This window comes from Labeo rohita, unplaced genomic scaffold, assembly GCF_022985175.1.
Source record: "Labeo rohita strain BAU-BD-2019 unplaced genomic scaffold, IGBB_LRoh.1.0 scaffold_78, whole genome shotgun sequence".
Classification (NCBI taxonomy): domain Eukaryota; kingdom Metazoa; phylum Chordata; class Actinopteri; order Cypriniformes; family Cyprinidae; genus Labeo; species Labeo rohita.
In genome coordinates this window covers 323,016-346,561 of record NW_026129722.1, presented here as the reverse complement: position 1 = coordinate 346,561, position 23,546 = coordinate 323,016, and the positions used below count along the sequence as shown (strand labels likewise).

The 23,546-nt window shown below is 36.1% G+C and overlaps 1 protein-coding gene and 1 long non-coding RNA gene across 8 annotated transcripts in view; both read left to right on the top strand.

The window, feature by feature from the left end:
* LOC127161927 (carcinoembryonic antigen-related cell adhesion molecule 5) overlaps nt 1-23,546 on the top strand; it is a 32,547-nt gene that overhangs the window by 7,762 nt on the left and 1,239 nt on the right. Inside the window, exons 2-8 of one of the 7 annotated variants that reach the window (XM_051104687.1) lie at nt 9,647-9,910; nt 10,643-10,957; nt 11,577-11,882; nt 11,992-12,288; nt 12,440-12,535; nt 12,850-12,899; nt 13,008-13,418. In XM_051104687.1, coding sequence (XP_050960644.1) covers nt 9,647-9,910; nt 10,643-10,957; nt 11,577-11,882; nt 11,992-12,288; nt 12,440-12,535; nt 12,850-12,899; nt 13,008-13,079 — 1,400 coding nt within the window. In that variant the 3' untranslated portion in view covers nt 13,080-13,418. Of the gene's footprint in view, nt 1-9,607; nt 9,911-10,642; nt 10,958-11,576; nt 11,883-11,991; nt 12,289-12,439; nt 12,536-12,849; nt 12,900-13,007; nt 13,419-23,546 lie in introns of those variants that run through there. The other 6 variants (XM_051104686.1, XM_051104685.1, XM_051104691.1 and 3 more) reach the window with 6 other exon arrangements.
* On the top strand, nt 5,051-7,447 carry LOC127161930 (uncharacterized). The gene is made up of 3 exons (XR_007827218.1): nt 5,051-5,622; nt 5,745-5,812; nt 6,947-7,447. It is a non-coding gene; the product is annotated as an uncharacterized LOC127161930 (long non-coding RNA).

The window sequence follows — 23,546 nt, the reverse complement described above, 5'->3', positions numbered from 1 at the left end:
AAAACTGGATATCTAAAGACGTTCATTGTGCAAATCTCTATGACATATTTGAGAGGCAGGCTGAAAGTTGCTATTTTACTGTGAGCAATATTTAAAGTGCCTTTGTAACAGCTTCCCATATATTTCTGAAAACTGTGCCCAACATTATTTAATCAACATAGCATAAGTAGTAATCATGCCGATTTTCTCTTTGATACGTTAATCGGACTCTAATTTACAGCCATTTGAAATATGTATATACATTTATATCTGACAGTTTTCACAGTCCACCCTTTTCTATTCTTACATCATGTCTCATATAGCTTTTGACAGGACACTGTGAGGCCATCTGATCAAACAGAAAAATCTGAAAGAAATGCTTTAACAATAATAATAATAATAATAGATTATTTCTTAGATTTTTGAGGTAAACGCCAATAAATATAATGGATGAACCTGCAACAACTTGCCATTATCTATTCCCCATGGTTAAGCAGTAATCAAAGACAATTAATACACATCGTGATATTTCACTATTACTATTACACAAGGACAAATTCATGCAGTAGTAAAAATCACAATATAATAATAATAATAATAATAGTTAACTTTTTGGTGTATTGTTGTCCCCAATATCATTAATCTGATCAAAAATGTTTATGTCTTAAGTAAAAACAATCAGGTTATTAATTATATGTAGTTTTTCAAGTATAAAACATATATACACATATGAGCCGACCTAGTAAAATGATGTATTTACTAAGAATTTTCAATACACAATATTCACCATATTCATTTTATTGAAGCATACAGCATAAAGTTGATAAAGTAGCATCAAGACAAATAAGATTTAAGAAAAATATGGATTATTAAAATAATTAAAATAATAATGGATTGTTAAAAATACATTAACATCATATATTAATCAGTTCACTGCAGCTGAAGACACACAAATGAGTGATGAAATGTCCTTAAAGTCACACAATCCATTCCAGTCAACTTTGATACAGATCATGTGGTACATATAAGACATTTGATACTGTTTGAGAAAATAATTATTCATTATCATCGCATCTAAACTGGTGTCTTGCTCTTCTCCGTCCATTTCCCCATCATGATCTTCTTCTGTTGTGTCTGTAAACAGTTTGTGGTTGATATCCAGCACCGATGTGGTGTAGCTTTTTCTCAGGCAGAGGATCTCTCACTCCTGACATCCCATTTTCAGACAGTTCCCAGACCTGGTCAAAATAAAAAAAAAAAAACACAAACAATTTAGATGAAACTGTTTAATGGACAGTCAGCTCAGCTTATGTTCTGTGTGATGTTGGGTGGGCAACTATGGCCCTTAAGGTGCTGTACACATACCTTTAAGGTTTTAAGACTTTTTGAGAAGCTTTTTCTTTGAAGACAATGTACAACATCCTCTTCTTTCTCATCACTTGGTCAAACCCCCTCATTTGGCTGATGAGATCATCTGTACAAATTAAAATGGTTAAAATACTGCAAAAAGAATTTCATTATGCAAGACTTAAGAAAGTGTTACTAAAATTCATCTATTACTGTAGTAAATGTGTCTCTTTCTTCTAGAATCTTTCTCCAAAGTTCATGACTTCTCTTGCTTACATCTTAAAACATAAATGTGTTTTAGTCTGTGTAGTGTAAGGCCTTGCTTCAAACCAATCAACTATTAATCAACAATTTATTGTTGTTTATTATTAATTTATACACAACATTTACAAAACAGTTAAATAATGTAAATTGTTTACATCAACTAAACCACTTTTACAGTTGCAATCAAAATTATTCAACCCCCCAGAGACGATGGTACTTTACAAATACAAGCTTTTCTGAAGATCCAGGACTTTATAAAAATTGCATCTACAACAGTTTAATGGCGTATTAAAAGTTATAATGTCAGTATAGAATGTAATGTTTTTGAGTTATAGGATTTTTTAATATCACAGCTATGTCATAATTATTCAACCCCTGTTCAACATTGCTGTTTTAAGTCACTTATTTTTTTTATGGTAGGGAACAAAATTGTCTTAAAACACAATTAAGCCTTTATAAACTTTATTAAAAAACGGAATTAGCTTGGGGTGTGACACATACACACAGTTAGCCCATGCATGTGCTGAAGTTGAGTCGCTAATATGACACAGTCAACAGAGCTCTCACAAAAACTATAGAGAAGAAATTGTCTTATTTTATTAGAAAGTCTAAGGCTACATTAAGATTTCCAAGACATTAAAAGTTCCTTGAGACGCAGCTGGCAGCCTTATTCCTTAGTTTGAAGTGTGTTGTACCAGAAAACCTGGTGGTGTTGAACAAAAAAGCACAATGTCATAAAATGTTTGATCAGAGTAACTGAGAAAAACCTGCAGTGTACAGCCAAAGACTTGCAATATGACCCAACAAAAGGAGGAAAAACATTTCAATGCAGAGTATAAGATGAACACAAGACAAGTATGGCCTTCATGTTGAGGCATCTTGCCGAATACCACTCTTGCCCAAGAAGAACAAAAAGACAGACTTGAACATCCTAAAATTCATCTGGATAGACCTGCGGAGTTCTGGAAGAATGATTTATGGAGTGATGTAACCAATCTGGAATGTTTTAGACCTGTGGATCAGCAGTATGTCTGGTGCAAAAAAGGCAAAACTTATTGGCAGAAGAACACCATCTCCACTGTCAAACACTGAGGTGGATCAGTCATGTTATGGGGTTGTTTTACTTTAGCAGGAAGTGGAAAACATGACCGTATGAAGGACATCCTGGATTCTTTGAAATATCAGGCCATTTTGGCAAGAATTGTGATGCCTTTGATGCAAAGACTGAAGCTGATGATCAGTGGACTTTCTTGCAGGACAGCCATCCCAAAGTATACATCCAAATCTACGTACGCTTGGTTCAGGGATCAGTCATAGAATGTTCTTGAGTGGCCTGTTCAGTCTCCAGATTTAATTCTAATTTGAAAAAAGCAGTGGCAATGTGAAAACCAAAGATTATCAGTGATCTGAAAGCTTTTTCAGGCGAGGAATGGACCAAGATTGCAGTAGAAAGGTGACAGAAGCTTCTAAGCACTTCCAAACAGCGTTTATTGGTGGTTTTAAGGAATAAAAGATTCTGCACCAGATTTTACTTTTGGGGGTTGAATAATTTTGAACATGAATGTTTAGTGCCAATTTAATTTTCTTTCATTAGTCATCAACTTACATTCTCAAAATTACTCAAATGTGTATGAATAAACTTTCTCTACTAGTGTACTGAACTAGTGTCTTTGTTGAATTGTTTTCACAAAATTTTGTTCTCTGCAGCAAAATGTCTTGCAGGTCAAGGGGGTTGAATAATTTCGATTGCAACTGTATAACACTGCTGAAAAACAGTTGGTGTGGTTTTTAAAAACTTAAGATAAAAAATGTTCCAGTCACACTTTGCTAACATGCTATAATTGTAAGTTGTACCCAGTAAATAAATAAATAAATAAAATTACAAATTAAAAAAGAATAATCACTGCTGACATTAACAGTCCTGTGAGAGATCATCATAAACTGCTGTACTACATAATACATTGCTTCAGTATAGACATACCAGTGGACATGCACACTTTGCTGTCTTCTTTGTTTGGGCACAAGATGGCCATATTCATTCCTCACCATTCAAAACAAGAAATTCTCTACTTACTCTTAAAAATATAATTAAGTTAATTTGAAATAAGATTCAGACCAGAGCATATGATGAGTAAATGTTGATTAAAAAAAATGTACCTGGGAAGGGCTGATCATGGCAACACTCGCTGAGACTCAGTAATAGCTCTTTTAAATTTTAGGAAGGTTTGTGAGGGTTCGTAAAGGAGTTGTTGTTTAGATATTGTAGAGACCTGAAAAAGAAGGACAGCACAATCTGTGAGTAATCCTGGAAGACAGAAAAGGAAGAAGATACTATTACATTACATGCAACTTGTTGGTTTACACATTAATGTGGGTTTTCTTTTTCTTTAGACTGTAAAAACAGCCTCTGTAAATATACGTTAAATTAATTAAATTACATGTTAAATTAAACAATTCAATGTTAAATGCATCCATTTTTAATAACACGTCATTAATATCAAGATATATATCTAATGAATTCTTTTAAATATGTTTACATGTCAACAGGACTGTTAGCAGTAGTGTAACTGATCTGGTTCTGACAAATTAATATCTGAATCTAAATGTCAAATGAGACTGTACAGGGACTGAGGCAATGAGCAGTAGAGTAAACGTTGCAGGACTGTCTACAAGTACACTTGTACAATATCATACAAGTGTTCAACTGAATTATTGAATTATTAAGACTCTGATGTACTAATGGGGCATTTTTAAAACTTTTACCCAGTCCAAATACCCACACTTGCGGTCTTGGCCACTTTATAGCACATGCATGCGACAGGAAGTAAGTGCGCAAGACTGTCCCAGGTCTAAATAATGCCGAACTGCAGTGCCCTTAAAGCACACTAAATCCACACCATTTTGAATACTGCTCAGGAGGCTTAGCGTATCCCATCATGCATCATGTTTTGGAATAAATCGTGAGATCTTGTAAGAGGTCACGGAAACCTTTCCAGTGTAAGTTAAAAATGAATAATAATTACAATAATTAGATATTACAAATAATTTGGTAGTAAAACAAAGTGTTGCATGTTTTACGCAAAGTATATTTATTTTGTACATCATTTGCAACTGCTTTTTTATCACTTAATTAGAAGCACCACAAATTAAATTGACATCTGTTATAGGGAGATACTGAACAGACATTTAGAACGCAAAGTTGAAGCTAAAAATAAATCCCTGTAAACACTCGCATTTTAACCACACTATAAGTGTGTCCCGTCAGGTAATGACAAGTTCTACACACACTTGTGGTTTTCATGTTCACTTCAACACTTGGGCCAAAAACAGGAAATACATCATATCATTAGTCAAGGTGCAAAACTGCAAGTGTTTAAGAATGCTGTACAAATTATAACAGCAGGAATGTTTGATAAAAGGGTAAAACTAACACAGACCTACCACTGCAAATGCACTGTAAGCCCGGATTTTGTATCTAATTAAACCATTTAATTACAATTGAACACAATATTTAAGTTTTACTGCATTGCTTATAAAATATAAGTAGATTCTACTAATTTGTAGACATATTTGAACCTGTGAATAAACTTAAGTTAAATTAACTCGTATTATGAAATTTATCTCCTGACCACGCCTCCTCCACCGGTGCTGCGAGTAACAGCGCCATTTTGTCACTGTGATTGTGTATGAATTTAAGCTGTGGATGAATGTGGAAATTTAGATTTAGATAGTTCTATTGGCATTGTTTTCCGCCATTTATCTTTTATCACGTCCCTCGAGAAACTCTTTGTGATCGGCAAAAGTTGTTGTTCGTCTAAACGACGGGACATTTCTCATCCGTTGATAGCTAGTGTTCTCACTCGCCTGCGCTTGAACCCCTGACTGGCGAGTTCGACTAACATTTTTTGCCTTTTTCTTTCAATGATTTCTTTTTCACTCGAGGAGCTGTTGTTTGTGAGGAGTGTAAATTTAGTTTTACTCATACAGTAGCCGCGATTCCAGCCGAGGAGCGACAATGGTGGAGCTAATATGGTGAGTGCAGTACGTTAATGTACCACGTTTAATTTAGACATGGCTATTGTTTGAAAGCGTAAGTTTTCGTTAATTAGCGGTATAAATACAAAGGCGGATGAATATACTTCTGTTCTGTCTAGGTTCAGAGTCCTCTTAACGACTATCTTGTTTTGGAAGAAAGAAGAAATGGAAGAGATGCTTTGAAAGTGTAAGTATGATCCTAATAACTGATAAGAGAGCACTGCTATTTACACATTTTCCTCCTGGTTTCACAGACAAGGCTTAAGGCCAGTCTCAGAATAAAATAACATGTTTAATAACATGACAAGGAGTCTTTACTGAATATACCTTGTAATGACATATTTTAAAATATGTCAGTGCCATTTTTCTTTTCTCAAGATGCACACCAGTAATGTTTTTAAGGTGTTTTTATAAAAGCTATTTAAGTATCTTAATTTAACTAAGGCCTAGTCCTGGCTTAAGCTAAGCCCTGTCTGTGAAACCCTGTCTCTTTGTTCAAACATGGAAATTATTCAAGAACAAAACAATTTCCTTGTTCACATTTATGCCACCTTCACACCAAAGTTCAAGATCAACTGTATGTCGTGGGTTAACTGAGACCTGGGGCCGGTTGCATAAAGGGGTTAGACCAGTCTTAAAAAGTAAGTCAGCCAAATTTTTCTTTATGTCTGGTCCTAATGTTTTATATTCAGTTACAGAAAAATGTAGATTAGTCCAAGCTGGATCCAAAAAATAAGACTGATTACTCTTTGGTTAACTGCTAGTTTATCAGACTAGTACTTAAGACACTGTCTTAACATAGAGGCTAAGTTTATGCAACTGGCCCCTGTTCTGAGGATGATCACTTTGACTAGCACAGTGTGTGTCAGAAGATTATTCATAATGATGATGGTGTGAGTCTGTCCTGCACTCATTCCTGTTGTTTACAAGCTTTCCTGAATAACACCGATCTTCCTGACCATATGCCAGTAGTGTTTGTATGTGGATTTTACTTTAAATATTCTGTAGATGTACAATTAAACGTAAACCCTAAAGTCTAATTACCATCTGTAAACTGGAAATTTTCTGAGAGCTGTACCACCTAACCACTGTATCTGACTGCTCCAGATTAATTTAGACATTGATAGTGTTGCCATAGAAAAGCGCAATTCCCAGTCCATTGACATGAACAGCTCACAAGCTGAACATCACAATGTTGTCCTCTCAGAATTAAAGTAATTATGACATGGTGTGAAGGCAGCATATGACTTTGAGTATTTAACAACAGCATTGTCTAACTGACTTGATAATGTATTTGTCGTTCTGTTTCTTCCTCTGTTAGGAGGCAGCTGACAAGACAGACTTCAGTAAGAATCCTCAGCGTTGATCAAGAAAGTTCACAGCTCACCTCATCTAGAGTGGGAATCATCTTGGAAGAAAGCTTGGTAATGGATGAACTGACCAATCTCAGGCCTTCTATGTCCATTGTTTTCAGACTGATTTCCCTGCCTACACCTGGACTATCCTAAGTGTATGAAAAGTATTTTATATTTTTTGTCGGGAAAAGGTGAGCTGACACCTAAAATTCAGTATTGCCAATAGTGTGAACTCAGAGTGTGGAAAAAACATATCGTTTTGATGCTGTTTGTTGCGATTCTGAGGAAAACTTGTTTGTGTGCTTAACGATAAGTTAATTTGTTGAACTAGTATCTTTTTGAACTTTTTTTTTTCTCCCATGTTTTATGGGGAAATGTTTTCAGGATATGAAAAAATGGTTTTGTTGTGTTTTCAATTGAATATTTGTAATTGAATTGATTTAAAATAAAAGGGAAAATTGCATTAATGTTCCTTTATTTGTTTGCTTTTTTCTTAATTTTCTAGGTTAACAAATTGGAAAAATAAAACATTTGATATAGATTTAACTTGGAAATTAGTATATTTGACTTAAATATAATAGTTATAATAATTGCAAATGAAATGATGTTACAAAACATTTTAAGTTAAATGAAATGACCTTTGTAATTCATATTACAAAACATTTTAAGTTAAATAAACTTTACATTACTTAAATTTTTTAGGGCAACCAGTTTCCTCCAATTTTTTAAGTAAATTCAACTTATCCGGGTTTAGAGTGTGTCTCCCTCCGCAGCTTTCTGTCTTCTCTGTTTCTAAATGAAGACGTCTCCAAAAACAAGACTGGGCTGACTGCTTCCTTTAGGAAAGAAAAGGCAATTATATAGAGAATGTTAATAATGATCTGTGAGCAACATATTTAAGTTCTAAACTGATATGAATGAACTGCAGGAGGTTAAAAAATAACTTTTTTTTTAAATTTTTACTTTTTTTTTGGTTTTTACATTAAAAGGTATTACAAGCATGGAATAGTAAGTATAGTGATTACTGTGGTATCTGTCGTAAAAGCACATCAAAGCATTACAGTGGTAAAACCATAGTAAGTTTGGTGATCACTGTGTGTCCTATTTACAGTGTTTTAACTTAAAATTTCACAGCAAAACTACAGTTACTGTGGTAAAAACATGGTAAGTGTCACTGTTTTAACTTCAAATATCACAGTACAACTACAGTTATTGTGGTAAAAACATGGTAAGTATGCTGTTTACTGTGTTTTAACTTCAAATATCACAGTAAAACTGCAGTTACCATGGTAAAAACATGGTAAGTATGCTGTTTACTGTGTTTTAACTTCAGCTATCACAGTACAACTACAGGTACTGTGGTAAAATCATGGTAAGTGTCATGTTTACTGTGTTTTAACTTCAAATATCACAGTACAACTACAGTTACCGTGGTAAAAACATGGTAAGTGTCCTGTTTACAGTGTTTTAACTTAAAATTTCATAGCAAAACTACAGTTACTGTGGTAAAAACATGGTAAGTGTCACTGTTTTAACTTCAAATATCACAGTACAACTACAGTTAATGTAATAAAAACATGGTAAGTGTCATGTTTACTGTGTTTTAATTTCAAATATCACAGTAAAACTGCAGTTACCGTGGTAAAAACATGGTAAGTATGCTGTTTACTGTGTTTTAACTTCAGCTATCACAGTACAACTACAGGTACTGTGGTAAAATCATGGTAAGTGTCATGTTTACTGTGTTTTAACTTCAAATATCACAGTAAAACTGCAGTTACCGTGGTAAAAACATGGTAAGTATGCTGTTTACTGTGTTTTAACTTCAGCTATCACAGTACAACTACAGGTACTGTGGTAAAATCATGGTAAGTGTCATGTTTACTGTGTTTTAACTTCAAATATCACAGTAAAACTGCAGTTGCTGTTGTAAGTGTTGTGGTTACCATGATTTTACTACAAATACAACTTACATCTTTGAACCTGATATGAATATAAAACTGATTGAAGGTTTATGACACGTCACGTGACAGATAGCGTTTAATCGCCTCATTTAGCAGGTGTGTTCTTTTAGTTAAACGCAATGAAACGCAAAGACAGATATAATTACGCGAATAAACACCCGGCGCTAATCTGATTAATAAAGAAGACAGGACACGTTTTAAAACAAACATTAATACAAAGTATTTACGACTACTCACCAAACCTGTAGCACACGTAAACTGATGGCAAATATCGCGATGTGTGCTGAATGAGACTTCCTGAACGTGATTTCATAGCGATCCTCATCTCAGGTCCTTCGCGTCTGTGTTCTGATGCCAAAAGTTTCCCATTGAGATCAATGTAGGTCCCAGTTCGTCGATATAGTGACGCTAGAGGCGCTTGACCGTCCTGCAGTTTTTGACGCCCCGGGAGTGAGAATGGGTTGTGTTAATCTAAAGATGTAAAACTAAAAAGAGTTGATGTAATTGATTAAGGTGCCAGAATTTATATATATATATATATATGTATATATATATATATATATATATATATATATATATATGTATATCTAATAACTTCTCAAGTATGTTTTTTGATTTAGGATTTACGGTTTTACGGTTTTCTGTGTTTCTGTGTTTTTGTAGGCTGTGAAGTACAGTCATCATACATCACATGTGCTGCAGGAGAGTCTGTGCTGTTGCCCTGCAGGGATATAAAGTCACCGCATACAGACGTCCAGTGGTGGATCTCAGATCCTCAGACTCACACTCCTCAATACTCAGTGTTTCCTGTGGACGCCATTAAGGGTCAGCGATATAAAGACAGAGTTCAGATTCATGGGAATCTCTCACTTTCCATCACTCGACTGACTGTAGACGACGCAGAAACATACTGCTGTAAAAGCAAAGAATCTGACAGAAAGAGCTGTGTTGATCTAAGTATTGAAGGTGAGGAATGTTTGATTTCATAATAATGCAAACCAAACATAAAGACTGTCTGTTTGCAGTATTTTCTGATTTTATGGAGTGATAAAAAGTCCAAATCATTTCTGTAAAAAAAATTTAATAAATCAAAGAAAAATCTCATATGACTTTGAACCCTGGCTTTATTAAATGTTTAGATTTATGTTCTAGAAATTAATGTAAATTAGTAAATATGTAATGCTCTATTTACATAGTTAAATATAACAATTCAGAAAATTTTGTAATACAAAAAGTTTGTGAACATTCTGTCATTAATCACTCAACCTAATGTCATTCCAAACCTGTAAGACCTTCGTTCATCTTCGAAACACAAATTGAGATATTTTTGATGAAATCCAAGAGCTCTCTGACCCTGCACAGACAGCAACACAACTTAAAATGTTCCCAGACCCAAAAACACAGTAATGACATCGTTAAAATAGTCCATGTGACGTCAGTGGTTCAACCGCAATTTTGCGAAGCTGTGAGAATACTTTTTGTGTGTTAAGAAAACACTACTTTATTCAACAATTCTTCTCCTCCAAATCATGTATTCTGCCATTATTGAGATTTCAAAACGTATCAAGTTTTGATAACTGTTGGTGAGTTCAAGTGGATGCAGCGTATAGTTTATTCACTTGAACAACAAAGTATTTTTATTGTGTTGTAATGTATATTGACGTTGTAATGATCTGTGATTCTGTTTTGTGTCTGCAGGTTGTTCTGTATCAGAGAATGAAAGATCAGTGGAGATCAGCAGATATTCAGGGGAATCTGTGTTTCTGTCCTGTTTTGTTAAATGTAGCAGCCTTTATAAACCAGATTCACAGTTCAGATGGAAATTACCAAACTACAGAGAAATAATCCAGACCACTGAACTGAACCGACTCTATCAGGGCCGATTTCACATGTTTGATAGAAGTTCAGGAAATCTCTCTCTGCTGATTTCTAATCTGACTGAGGAAGATGAAGGACTGTATTCATGCTGGAGTAATGAGATTCAACACAAGAACTTCAGTCTCATCATTAAAGGTAAAGAAATTCTGGTAACACTTTATTTTTTTGGTTTCTTAACTTGCTTATTAACATGAATATGAGAATATTAGCCATTCATTAGTACTAATTAAACACATATTAATGCCTTATTCTACATCTCTAATCCTACCCAATACCTAAACTTAACAACTACCTTACTGACTATTACTAAGTAGCAAATTAGGAATTTATTGAGGGAAAAGTCGCAGTTAATAGTGAATAAATGTTCCCTATTCTAAAGTGTTACCGAAATTCTGTAATAGCAGTGTTATTTTAGTATAATTGAGATATTTTAAATTGGTTTATATTTTTTGGATTTTCATTTTAAATAATGTTTTAGTAATTTTGTTGTGTGGTTTTGCCTTTTTTTTTTTTTTTTTTTTTTTAAATTCAACTAAGTAAAAATGAGAAACGTTGCCTTGAAAACTAGCTGCAATTAAATACATTTCATTTTTTATATTTTATTTTAGTTAGTTTTTATCTTAAGTAATATTTTTTTAATGGATTTAGTTTTAGTATAATTATAATAACCCTGTTCAATATGAATTCAGTTCTTCAGACAGACACAAAGAAAAGTATCTATAACACAAAGTCTTCACGCTGTCAGTTCCTACAGGATGCACACTATCAGAGACCAAACAGGAACCGAAAACGAAGTACACGGGTGATTCTGTGCTTCTGTCCTGCTCATGTGAAGACCCAAACACCAAACCTGAGGACTTCAGATGGACCCGTGTAGAGTCCAGTGGCACTGAAGTGTCCAATGAAACTCCACGATATAAAGACAGAGTTCACACGTTTCACAAGACGACTCCATCAAATCTGTCTGTGTTGATCTCCAATCTGACTGAAGAAGACCAGGGCACTTACAGATGCACAGTTAACAACAAAAAATCTACTGACACCAAACTCATCGTTAAAGGTGAAACTGTTGTGGTTAAATGAACTTTACTAACTGTTTGCTCACTAAATGAGCAGCATTATTGTGTCAGTGTTTGTCTCTTATCTTGAGTCTCTTTGTCGTTCTGCAGGCTGTGTATTAACTGAACACAACAACACCAAGATCTCATATTTAGGAGAATCAGTGGTTCTTCCATGTTCCTGTGAAGATCCCAAAACCAAACCAGAACGCTTTGAATGGAAGCGAGCAGCTGTAAACGAGACGCTGGTTTCAGACACTTACAAGATCAACGACCGATTCCAGATGATCAGAGATTCTCCTCATCATCTCTCCTTACGGATCTCAAACCTGATGGAGACTGACGGAGGACTGTATGTGTGTTCAGTCAATGGGAAACAATCCACACACGTGAATCTCACTGTTACAGGTACAAACACCTCAGATCTGTGTGTTCAGAAACATTATCAGTGTGCAGGTCGAAACCTGAAAATCATGAGACTCTCTTTATTAGGAAAAACCCTCAGTATTCGTTTTCCATTTAGTGATCAGCTGTGACTTTTATCTGTGTGTGTTTTCAGATTTTGGAGATGTCAGCAAACCAATTTATCTGATCTGTCTGGTGATGCTGCTAGTGTTCGCAACGGCTGGATGCGTCTACTGGAAATGTACAAGAGGTACGAACAAACACAGTGTGGACTGTGGGAACCATCAGTGATGGCTGTTTAGAAAAAGTAAAACTACACTGTAAAAAAAACAACTTAAAAACGTTGTCATCGTGTCAATGTGTTCATGCTGCCTTCAAATTTTAAGTTTACTCAACTCAAATATCCATGTTTTTTTATGTAGTACAACTTAACATTTCACGTTGACTAAACTTAAAATTTTAAGGCAGCACGAACATTTATTTTAAGTTGAAAAATTTTTTTTTTTCAGTTGTTGTTTTCTTTACGGAGTAGAATGAACATCTGAAGTCGTTCTTATTTTACAGCAAGGACAGAAAGGAAAGGAAGCCAACTGATCCAGAGCTTAGACGATGAGGTGAACTATTCACAGTTGCACTTTTCATGACTAACATTCAGCATATTTATAACCAGATTATGAGTGAGAGAGTAGAATTGTGTAACGTGTGTATGTTTGTGATCTCAGCAGGATGATACGTACACATCTGTAGTCTACAGTCAATCTTACAGACCAAAAATCTCAACAGATGAACACTGAAGAGGCGCCATCTGCAGAAAGATAAAACACATTTTTAACACACACGTTTTATTTTCTCTTTCTCTCAATCTTTTCCTGTGTCTACATACATACATTGTTTTTGTACAGTGCACAGCATAAATGAGTACACCATTATTTTCTTAATGATCAATAATATAATTCAAGGACAGATGGCAAAATTGAAATATATTTAACATGTACTTAATAAAAACTATAAATTATATGCCAATATGTTCTGTAAAATAAGTAAACTAGCCAATTATGTTTAAATTAAGTGTTGCAGAAATGAGTACACCCTACATTTAATTCAGCAAATGTATAATATTCTATTATTTAATATGTCCTTCAGAACTTTAAAGGAGAAGTCCATTTCCAAAACAAAGATACACATATAATGTACTCACCCCCTTGTCATCCAAGATCCAAGATGTCTTTCTTTCTTCAGAAATTATGTTTTTTGAGGGAAACATTTCAGGATTTTTCTCCATATAATGGACTGATATGGTGCCCCAATTTTGAACTTACAAAATGCAGCTTAAATGCAGCTACAAACGATCACAAATGCGGTTGTAAACGATCCCAGCCGAGGAAGAAACGATCGGTTATGTTCATTTAAAAAATGCAATTTAAATATGCAGGGGGACGGAGTGTGGGGAGTGAATTTCGAGAGGGAACAGCGTTTCAGTTCCAACCGGTTAGGTTTATTTAGAAATTAAAGTGATTTCACATAAAGGTTTAGCGCAGTAGACAAAAAAAAAACGCTATTACGCTGCACAATAGCGTCCAGAGAAGATGTAAATAATAAATTCAATATGCAGTGTAGAGAGCTTCATTAATTAAAATGCACACTGTAAAAAAAAATCCGTTTTGAATGGTATTGTAGATAATAAAAGAATATAATAAAAGGAAAAGGGGATCTTGGTGTGGTGTATTTCTTACAATTTGTAGAAATCCGCTGAAAATCCTTCACTTTGCAAAAAAGAGTGGCTACTTGTGTTCACTTCAACCGGTTTCTTCTGTGCCATTACCCCTGTGGTTTTAGATGACACTTTTCCTTTCAGCTTCTTTGTTCCTCTTAAATACCTAAAACAGTCAGGAAACAGACAATCCATCTGTCTCCTCCTGGTGAGGTTACTCCAGAGTGAATATATGCTGCGAAAAGGCCAGACAAAAAGATGGGCTGGATTATCTCATTCTTTAAAACAAAGTTAGCAAAAAGTATTGCAATCAAACAATAAGCGAATTAGGAAGTTATCAAAGGTACTCGCACATCTTGCTGCCTACGTTCACCGCTTTAAAGGGGTCATTGGATGCTAAGTTCACTTTTTCATGTTGTTTGAACATTAATGTGTGTTGTCAGTGTATGTACAAATCTACCCTATAATGATAAAAATCCATGCAGTGGTTTTTAATTAATCTGTAAAAATAATATCCCCTTTTTCAAATCGAGCCGTTCTCACACTGTAAAATCCAATAGTGTACCTTACTTGTATATAATTAGTTATCTTTACTTAGTTGCTCCACTTACTAGGTTTTATCAAGTTACAGCTAATTTCAAGGTGAATAAAACAGTTTACTTGATGCTTTGAGTAAGGCTTACTTAAAATATTCAAGTAGTCATAACAAAACCAATGACATGAATACACCAGTGAGAGGCAGCAGTGCGCTAATGTGTTGCTAATGTGCAACAAAACCACAGAAGAAGAAATGAGGACAGTTAGAGCATGCGCAACAAGCAATGTTTTGAATTTGTGCTGACATCGGTTGGCTCCAGCTAATTGGCGAAGAATTTGCTGAAACTGGGAAAAGAAGCAGAGACTGCTTGCATTTTTACCTCTGGACAAAGACACTAAGGTAAGTTATCAAAACAATAATTGTGTGTAAATGTGTCTTTGTGTCTGCTGCTAATTTTAACTGACTTAGCCCTATTTTGTGCATGGGCTGCATGTAAAGTAGACAAAAAATAAGTGATTCTGTTTACACTAGATGCTTTTTTACTGTCACAAATGTAAAACTTTGTAGTTATTTTTCTGTTTTGCCCAGAGTTGATGCAGCAAACCCATATTGATTTTAAGTTAATTTTTCAATGTACAATTTTATCATCATATATGTTTTAATACGTCACAATTATTGCCATTGCATGATTAAACCTTTGTGGTTTAAATTAAATGAGCTCTTTGTCTCATAGTAATTGTTATTTCTACAGTAATACAGAGGAAATGCTGCTTTTGAATTGATTTTATGACTGTGGCCTCAAATAGAAATGTGGATACTTTCTTTCTTAATGTAACCCTTCTAAAACATGCAACTATCAAGGAATGAATGTGTCTGTAATCTAGAAGCCACAACACTAGTGAAACTTACTTTTATTTGTCATATTTAGGACAAGTGTTTGTGGCAACTGCCTTCTCTGAACAGCAGTCTCATCAGCACAGGCCTCAGTACATTGGAGGTGAGATATTTCAAGCTAATACACAGCAGTTTTTTTTTTTTTTTAGTCAGTAATCACTGTGCTACACTATTTAAAATTTCATTTAAAAAAAAAAATATATATATATATATAAGAGTCTTGCATATGCAGTATGTCATGATATCTGAAGGAGGACTCAAAAGCAGAATGAGTTGTGACAGTTTATTAACAGAATGATTGACAGGACAAGTGAGGAGGGGAGCAGTGCACGGTCCAAACAATAGGCGATGACGAGAGACAGGGGCAACAGGCCGAGCAAGAGTGGCCGCTGGGTCCAACCCAGGATGGCTAAGGGCTAGAGAAGGTAGCGCAGCTGGAGGCTAGATGTTAGCAATGGTCCCCCAACAGGAACACAGGATATAACCGCTCCACACACGCCTTCACACAGGCACTGCACAGGTCTGGCTGCGTTGCAGATGAGGAAGCAAACCAGGAGCTCGGCCTGCAGGACAAGACAGGACTGGACTGGACTGGACTGGACTGGACTGGACTGGACTAAAGACAGACAAAAGGCAGTATTTAGTGAACAACTAGACAAGGAATTATCAGTATCACAAACAGGAAGAAAAGCTAGCAAACGTAGATTCTAGCACAGCAAAGTAGAACAATGAACTGGCAAAACAAGAGGGAAAGGGAGAACAATATAAAGGTGCAGAGAACATGAGGAACAGGTGAGAACACTCAGACAAACGAGAGAGGAACACAAGGACCAGGTGACAACACTCAGACAAACAAGAGCTACACAAAGGGGCGTGACAAAAGGTAACAAGGAGGCAGGACAGGGGGGAGCACATGGCAAACAACAACAAAGACAAAGCCACGTGCTCAGACACAACACAAACATAGAAACATGAAACAAAGACAACACAGACAAGACTGTCAGGGGAGAACCCTGACACAGTACACCTGTAACCACTTTTTTTTTCAGATTTAAGAGGACACTTCACACCCTACAACCCCTAAAATGTATGTTGCTACGTTAATTGTTTTCAAAATTTTTAAAATAAAGTCAATGACTTCTTTATTGACAGTTTGACAAAAACATTTGTACTGTAACATTTGAATGTCTTAAACTTTTTCTTTCTTTCTTTCTTTCTTTCTTTCTTTATTTACCCAGATTTGACAGCACTGCACACCCATCTCGGGCCTTCCGGTTTCATTTTGCGATTACCCCAGATACTTCTACTAACCCGCTTTGTAAGTTCTAAAAAAAAAAAAATATATAAATACACCTTAAACAAACACTTAATTGTCCAACTTGCTGACGAACTTAGCAGACCCAACCTGATCGACGCAATCTTCAATGCGGGGCAGAGGGAAACAATCTGGTCTAGTTAAACTATTAACTTTGCGAAAATCTGTACAGAATCTAACCGTACCATCAGACTTTCCCACTAATAAACACGGGGGAAGCCCACTCAGAGGATGAGGGTACGGCAATATCATGATCTAGCATATACTGAATCTCCCTCTCCATTATTTCCCGTTTTTCAGGTGCAACGCGGTAAAAACGTTGTTTAATAGGCTTTGCGTCCCCCACATCGATATCATGCTGCACTCAGTCAGTACGCGAAGGCGCATCGCCGAACAGCTCAGGAAAGCTACGCAACAACCGGCACAACTCCTGACATTTTTCATAAGACAAATAACCGAGAAGAGATTCCAAGTTCCGCAAAGATTCAGAATTTTTAAAACGACCACGAAACACACAGTCACCAGGTGAAATGGTCTCCTCTTCCTCCCCCACTAAACTCACCTTCACCTCACCCACAGATGCAGATGACAACACAGAATTGGCAGGCATCTGATTTGACACAGACTTACTTTTGTTTTCATAATAAGGTTTTAACAAATTTACATGGTACAGTTTAACTGACTTCCTTCGAGAAGAAGTTATAACTTCGTAGTTCTCGTCACTTAATTTACGTTTCACAACAAACGGACCCTCAAATTTAGCCTCAAAAGGAGAAGATACTATTGGCCGAAGTACCATAACTTGATCTCCTGAGTCAAAGACTCGATGTTCGACGGTTCGATCATATAATCGCTTCATGTTTTGTTGACATTTCTGAAGATTTACTTTAGCAAGTTCTCTTGCTTGAATCAGTCGGTTCTTAAACCCCAAAACGTAAGATGTCAAGTTCTTTGGAGATTCCTCAGCTTTGCCAATATCTTGGAAAACAGACAACAATCCACGAACTTTATGTCCAAAGACTAAATCATTAGGGCTAAACCCCGTACTATCCTGTACAACTTCTCGAGCAGCTAACATCATCCAAGGTAAACCCTCTTCCCAGTCTCTGTCTAGTTGTACACAATATGCTCGAAGAAGCGATTTTAAGGATTGATGATCTCTCCAATGCACCTTGGCTTTGCGCATGGTTTGCAGTAGATTGCTTATGTCTAATGCGCAGTTGTTTTAAAATTTGCTGAAAAAGATGGGAAGTCAGATTTGAACCTTGGTCACTTTGGATGATTTTTGGAATGCCAAAGATAGATATAAATTGAGTTAGTGCTTTGACAATGGAACGTGAAGTAATATTCCGTAATGGATAGGCTGCTGTAAACCGTGTGTTTAAACACATCACAGTAAACAAATAGTTACTCCCCGACTTAGAACGAGGAAGTGGTCCCACACAATCGACAATAAGATGTTCAAATGGTTTACAGTCAACTGGAATTGGTTTCAATGGTACAGGTTTCAGCGCTTGATTTGGCTTACTTGTAAGCTGGCAGGTCTTACAGCTCTTATAATATAAGCAGAAACATCCCGCTTTAGACGCGGCCAAAAAAAATATCGCAACAAGCGATCATAAGTTTTTCGCACACCTTGATGACCAGCTTGATCATGTGCAACTTCAATCACTGTATGTCGAAAATTAACAGGAACCACCACCTGGAAAACAGGATCTCCAACAAAATCACCTTTGTGAGGAATCCATTTCCTGGAGCAACACTCCATCACTGACCACATAACCACGAGCAAGGCTACCCACTTCTGCTGGAGTAACAGCACTCTGGAACAGTACATCCAAAGAGGAATCGCCGCGCTGCTCACTTCCAAGTTCCTCTGCTGACATAGGAAAAGACAGTGCAGACAAATCAGGAATAAACAAATCAGTGCAGACTTTATTTGACTGAATTTCCTTTTGAGAAATAATTTCATCCTCTCGCTGCTTCATAGCGCGAGTTGCTACACAGGCGGCATCTTGACGGTGTTCGATTTCATTCTTATTTGCAATAACTATCGGGAACAATGAACTGTCAGCCCAAACACGCCCACCTACCAGTTCGTTTCCCGAAATGATATGAACTCCTTCAATTGGTGTAACGGCTCCTGAAGGTTTTCTTCTGATTAAAAGAATCACGCTTCAACTGATGTCTTAACGTTTATTATCTTCTTGCAAAGAGCAAGCATCGGCGTCATCGCCATCTTGATACTTCGACACCACTTGAACATCGTGACACCCTTTGGATATCATTAACATCTTTACGTTATGACACCGTGAAAAACTGAAACAAATAAATAACATTCAGATATATGAGTGTGTTCCTGTTTCTGAACCAACATCAATACACATAGTGCGTTATTATAAATTAACAGATGAAATCTAAAGAATAAACAACATACCGTGTGCGCCTTCTAATCAGAAATCCAGGAGACATTAATGTATGTATTTCCTGTATTTTCCTACAACAAATAATCATGCAGCTCTCAGCGTGTGTACACTTCTTGTGAATCTGATACTAATGTGTCCAGCTAGATCATGTGACAAATTCAACTAACGTTGCACATTTCACCTGTAGGTGTCACTATTAACCCAGTTTCATAATACTCAAATACAATTTTCAAATAAACACTGACAATAAATTGTACACCATTTGTGTACTAAATACCTTTTTACAAAATAAATGACTGAAATAATTAAAAGAAAATACAACGTTTTCTGTGACAGCTACAATTGGTAACGCTGGCCGTACGCCTACTACCACATCACCTTGAATCAGCTCCGACTGAAGTTTCACTTTATGAAGAGGCACAGACAAAACATTCAGTCCTATACCCTTAACTAACACGCTCTCACCAGTATGTGACTGCGGAGAAAAAGGAAGAACAGATTCTAACCTTCTGAAATAAAAGGCGAGTAAAAAGACGAAAATTCACCCCCGAATGTCGGATTTGTCCCTTCTTCAGACCGAGCTGACGATACTGAAACAATGGAATTAACAGGTGCACATGACACGGTTCGTTTATCTTTATTCTTAAGTACTGGACAGTCCAATTTCCAATGCCCCTTCTCCCGACAGTAATTGCATACCTTACTCGGATCAAATTTCCCTGTGAACACCCGCTCATTTTTAAATGGAGTTTTTACAAATGAAGCAGACTGAACATCACGAACATGTACATCAACAAAAGCGGATTTATGCGTCAGCACAAAATCGTCAGCTAACATTGCCGCTTCCTCAGGAGTTTCAACATTGTGCTCATTGATATATATAGCAACACGACTCGGAAGTGAGTTTTTAAATTGTTCTAAAACCATCAAGTGGCTTAGATCTTCAAAAGTCTTAATGTCCAATGCTGTGCACCAACGATTAAAGTTCCTCCTCAAATCTCTGACAAATTCTAAATGTGTTTGGATGTCATCTTTTCTCTGCAAACGAAAACGCTGTCTGTAAGCTTCTGGTACGCATTCATAAGCCTTTAAGATTACAGATTTGACTTTATCATAATCTCTACAATCATCAATCGACATTAAAGAGAAAACTACTTGTGCTTTCCCTGTTAAAACACACTGAAGCAAAGCTACGCAATCATCATTTGACCAGTTCATCATTTTTGTCATACGTTCGAACAAGAAAAAAAAAGTGTCAGGGTCTTCTTCGTTAAACTTCGGAACTAGTTTTAAGTTTGAAGTAAGCGAAAGGGACATACCTTGTTCCTCACCAGAGCTAGACAGCCTACCCTCCTTTACCAGTTTCAATTTGAGGGTTTCCACCTCAAGTTTTGCTTTTTCCAGTTCCAACTTATTACCCTCAGAGCGCTGCTTTAACTTTTCATGCTCCATCTGCAAAAGTAGTAACTCTTTCTGCTGTTCAAAAGACAAATTCGTTTGTAAATTAGATGCACCTGGTATTGACTCCTCCATATTGGACTTTAACAAGCCTTTTCCAATCAACTCAGTTCTCAAAATAATTTTCACGTTTTCTCTACCAAATCTTTTATCCTTAATCCCTATTTTATAATATTCCGCTATTTTTAACAATTGTTCCTTAGAACATCTTTCTAAAATTTCATGAGAAGGTGAAGTAATAAACGAATCAAAATCGTCCATGAAAATTCACCAAAAAAACAATTTAAATTTATACCGTGCAATCAAATAACGAGAGATCCCTCTAACTACCTATCCAATATTCTAACTACTTCAACCCTAGTCTTCATGCGATTACTTGTGGGGGGGTATTTATGCACTATAGCCCGTTGGGTGAAAAACGCAACCGGTTCACCCAGCGACGCTTTCAACACCACGGATGTGCCCCTGAGATAAATACTACTACCCACGTTCACCGCAACACTACACAAAAAAAAAACAAGCACGACGCGTTTCAAAGGAAACATGCCGCTAATCCTAACAGGGAAACTCACGTTCAAAAGACAATATTGCACAGATGTACTTACCAATTGGTGATTTAACACGACGATTAAACAAACTTGGGTCTGATTCAAACTAATTCACATGCATCCCTAAAACCAATTAATCAAAATTGAATTTTTCTTATACTAAGTTAAACGCGGACGAGCCCCCAATTTGTTACAACCCGTGGCTCAAAGGGAAGCAACAAGGGAGGGACGCACGGAAACATAAGGCTGAGTTGGAAAAGGCTTTATTCAATTTAAGCATAATTCACTAAAAAGAAAAAAGAAAAGAAACAACGAAACATAATAATATTCCTGAGCACGTCAGAGTCAGTGTGTAGCGCAAGGTGCCTGGATGCAACATTGTAATATACTGATGGTGCAGTGTAAAAAGTGCCAAAAATAACCCAAAGTCCAAACCCACACCCCCCGTTTGCCCCAACTATCGCTCTTTTAAGGGAGCACTCGGAGCGCGGCAGCAGGTGTATTCAATCTGCAAATTGGCGCAAATAGAACCGCCAATCACATCTCACAGGCTCAATGACGGGGCCGTCACATCATGTACTATAAATGTGTCTTGCTTTAAGAATCGAAACAAAAATACTGATCAAAAACAGCACTTTTTGCTGCGTTTTCAGAAAGTTTCCTTATTCTAGTGAATCTGCTCTTTGTGTAAAATGAATTAAAAATGAATGGAGATCAATTGGAAATTGTTTTTTCAGACTGTTGCTAATATAACTCATTTTGTTTCCTTCAATTTATGACTTAAGTTTTCTTTAATTTTTTACTTTTTTAGTTTTAAATTTACCTTCATCAAACCTGCAAAAATCCTGTTAATCTGAAGATGTAAAACTAAAAGGAGTTGATGTAATTTGATTAAGGCAGCAGAATTTATGTATATACATATATCATAACTTGATATTTTGCTTCTCAAGTAAGTATTCTGATTTAGGATTCACAGTTTTCTGTGTTTTTGTAGGCTGTGATGTAAAGTTACCATACATCACATGTGCTCCAGGAGAGTCTGTGCTGTTGTCCTGCAGGGATATAAAGTCACAGCATACAGACGTCCAGTGGTGGATCTCAGATCCTCAGACTCTCACTCCTCAATACTCAGTGTTTCCTGTGGACGCCATTAAGGGTCAGCGATATAAAGACAGAGTTCAGATTCACAATCTCTCACTGTCCATCACTCGACTGACTCTAGACGACGCAGAAACATACTGCTGTAAAAGCAAAGAATCTGACAGAATGAGCTGTATTGATCTAAATATTGAAGGTGAGGAATGTTTGATTTCATAATAATACATGCAAACCAAACATAAAGACTGTCTGTTTGCAGTATTTTCTGATTTATGGAGTGATAAAAAGTCCAAATTATTTCTGTAAAAAAAAATTTAATAAATCAAAAAAATCTAATATGACTTTGAACCCTGGCTTTATTAAATGTTCAGATTTATGTTCTAAAAATGAATGTAAATTAGTAAATATGTAATGCTCTATTTACATATTTAAATATAACATTTCGGAAAATTTTGTAATACAAAAAGTTTGTGAACATTCTGTCATTAATCACTCAACCTAATGTCATTCCAAACCTGTAAGACCTTCGTTCATCTTCAAAACACAAATTGAGATATTTTTGATGAAATCCAAGAGCTCTCTGACCCTGCACAGACAGCAACACAAGTTAAAATGTTCCCAGACCCAAAAACACAGTAATGACATCGTTAAAATAGTCCATGTGACATCAGTGGTTCAACCGCAATTTTGCGAAGCTGTGAGAAAACTTTTTGTATGCAAGGAAAACAAAAATAATGACTTTATTCAACAATTCTTCTCCTCCAAATCATGTATTCTGCCATTATTGAGATTTCAAAACGTATCAAGTTTTGATAACTGTTGGTGAGTTCAAGTGGATGCAGTGTATAGTTTATTCACTTGAACAACAAAGTATTTTTATTGTGTTGTAATGTATATTGACGTTGTAATGATTTGTGATTCTGTTTTGTGTCTGCAGGTTGTTCTCTATCAGAGAATGAAAGATCAGTGGAGATCAGCAGATATTCAGGGGAATCTGTGTTTCTGTCCTGTTTTGTTAAATGTAGCAGCCGTCATAAACCAGATTCACAGTTCAGATGGAAATTACCAAACTACAGAGAAATAATCCAGACCACTGAACTGAACCGACTCTATCAGGGCCGATTTCACATGTTTGATAGAAGTTCAGGAAATCTCTCTCTGCTGATTTCTAATCTGACTGAGGAAGATGAAGGACTGTATTCATGCTGGAGTAATGAGATTCAACACAAGAACTTCAGTCTCATCATTAAAGGTAAAGAAATTCTGGTAACAC